The following is a 1,888-nucleotide window of genomic DNA, read 5'->3' on the forward strand; positions in this document are numbered from 1 at the left end:
GGGAATCGAACCCCAGATCAAAAGAGAATTACAACTGATAAGCAGATGACAGATGCTCTACCAACTGATCTAAGACACGGCGCTAACGATGATATATTTATATATAATTTTTTTTATTAAATCTGAAAACGTCATGTTACTGCAAAACTAAATGGAACTAGTTTGAGCAAAATAAACTTATAGAAATTCATTAAATTATGCATAAAAGTGGCTGTATTTACTTCTGAAAAAATACATTTCAAAATCAAACAAATTAAACAAGCTCAAAAACACTTTTTGTTTATTTATTACGTATCATTAAAATTAATTAAACTCAAAACTGCTCATACAAAATTATAGGAAGGAAGTAAAGCACCTCAAGGAACTCTGCTCCAGGTTCCAGATCAGATTTCTCAAGTATCGGCCTGTCATGCCTTCCAACATACAGGTCCTTCGCAATGGCGAAACTTCTAACAATCACCCTCCTCTTCTCCTCCATCTCCTGATCAAATCTTGGAGTTCTGGCAACCTTCTGATTTATCGCACCATTAACCTTCCTCTGATAAGCTGCCACTGCCTTCACAAACTCCTGCAACATTTTATCATCAAAAACAAGCAATATATATTTTATTCAAGATTTTATAATTATATAAGGATTAATGGAGGCATACACAGAGCTACATACGTTGGAGGTTATTCAGAGGGTATTGGGTGTTATATCCGTGTTATATCTTGTGTAACATTCCTGTAATTTATCTATAACCCCTTAATGCCCTCTGAATAACCTCAGACGTACCTTACGTGACGTGTATGTACTTAAATTTTTCTCGGATTCATGATACCTGATAAGCCCTGGCGCAACCCGGATAATCAAACTCATCCGACCCATTCTTCCTCATCCTCTCCGGATGAAACTGCAATCCCATCAAAAACTTCCCCTTTTCCACATCAAACACCTCCGGATCATAAAACCCTTCCACCAAACCATCCTTAGCCAAAGCCATAACCCGAAATCTTTCCGCCAATCTCTTAACTCCTTGATGATGATAACTATTCACCAATATCTCCTTCTCCCCAAACCACTCTTTCAATGGCGTCCCATCCACCACGTCCACAGCATGCCTATGTCCATCATAGTTCTGGTAGTCGACATGTTCGACGAAATGCCGCAACTCTTTTCCGACGTCGCAGTACAGGGTTCCGCCGCAGGAGACGTTGAGGATCTGAGATCCCCTGCAAATGCCGAGGAAGGGAATGCCGCGGGAGAGGCAGAGGTGGGAGAGACGAAGTTCGATGGAGTCTTTTGAAGGATCTGTTGCAGTGTCAGAGGAATGGGTGAGGCCGATTTCATGGAGGTCGGATGGAGAAAGGAAGTCGGAGGGGTTGGAGGAGTAGTGGGAAGGATCGATGTCTTCGCCTTCGCAGAGTAGGACGCCATGAATTGGCTCGAAGCTTTCGAGTAGGAGATGAACTCCGGCGACGCGGGGGACGATGATGGGAACCGCGCCGTAGCGGAGGATAAGATCCAGGTGGTATTCTCCTGCATGTGGGAATTGGAGAGGAAAACTAAACGAACTAAAAAACAAAAAAAAAAAAAAAGAACTTTTTTTTTAAAAAAAATGGTTTTTTAGATGATGCATACCGACAAAATCCACGAATTTGTTCTTACGAACGCATCTGCGAGAGACGATGATGACGCGGGGAAGGATGGTGGAGAGATCGGAGGAAGCCATGGCTGCTTCAGTTGCTTCGCTGATCTCTTGCTGCCAACTTACTCTGCTTCGTCTCAGACTTTTATAGAAAGGAAGATTGTATTTATCAGTTAAAATATTGACATCATTATGTTCCTTATTTTTTGTTGGGAGATTTTTACTCATCGAGGCGCCGCGTTACAATATATATATATATA

At 41.6% G+C, this 1,888-nt stretch overlaps 1 protein-coding gene across 1 annotated transcript; it reads right to left on the bottom strand.

The window, feature by feature from the left end:
* Nucleotides 1–355: 355 nt before the first annotated feature.
* On the bottom strand, nucleotides 356–1,800 carry LOC110035300 (the record flags this gene model as incomplete). Its single annotated transcript, XM_020739534.1, is given in 3 exon segments — nucleotides 356–568; nucleotides 822–1,519; nucleotides 1,622–1,800. Coding segments are annotated over 3 exon segments (1,002 nt in total), but the record flags the coding sequence as incomplete, so codon positions are not given.
* Between the last annotated feature and the right edge of the window lie 88 nt (nucleotides 1,801–1,888).

This window comes from Phalaenopsis equestris, unplaced genomic scaffold (assembly GCF_001263595.1).
Source record: "Phalaenopsis equestris unplaced genomic scaffold, ASM126359v1 Scaffold197185, whole genome shotgun sequence".
Taxonomy (NCBI): Eukaryota; Viridiplantae; Streptophyta; class Magnoliopsida; order Asparagales; family Orchidaceae; genus Phalaenopsis; species Phalaenopsis equestris.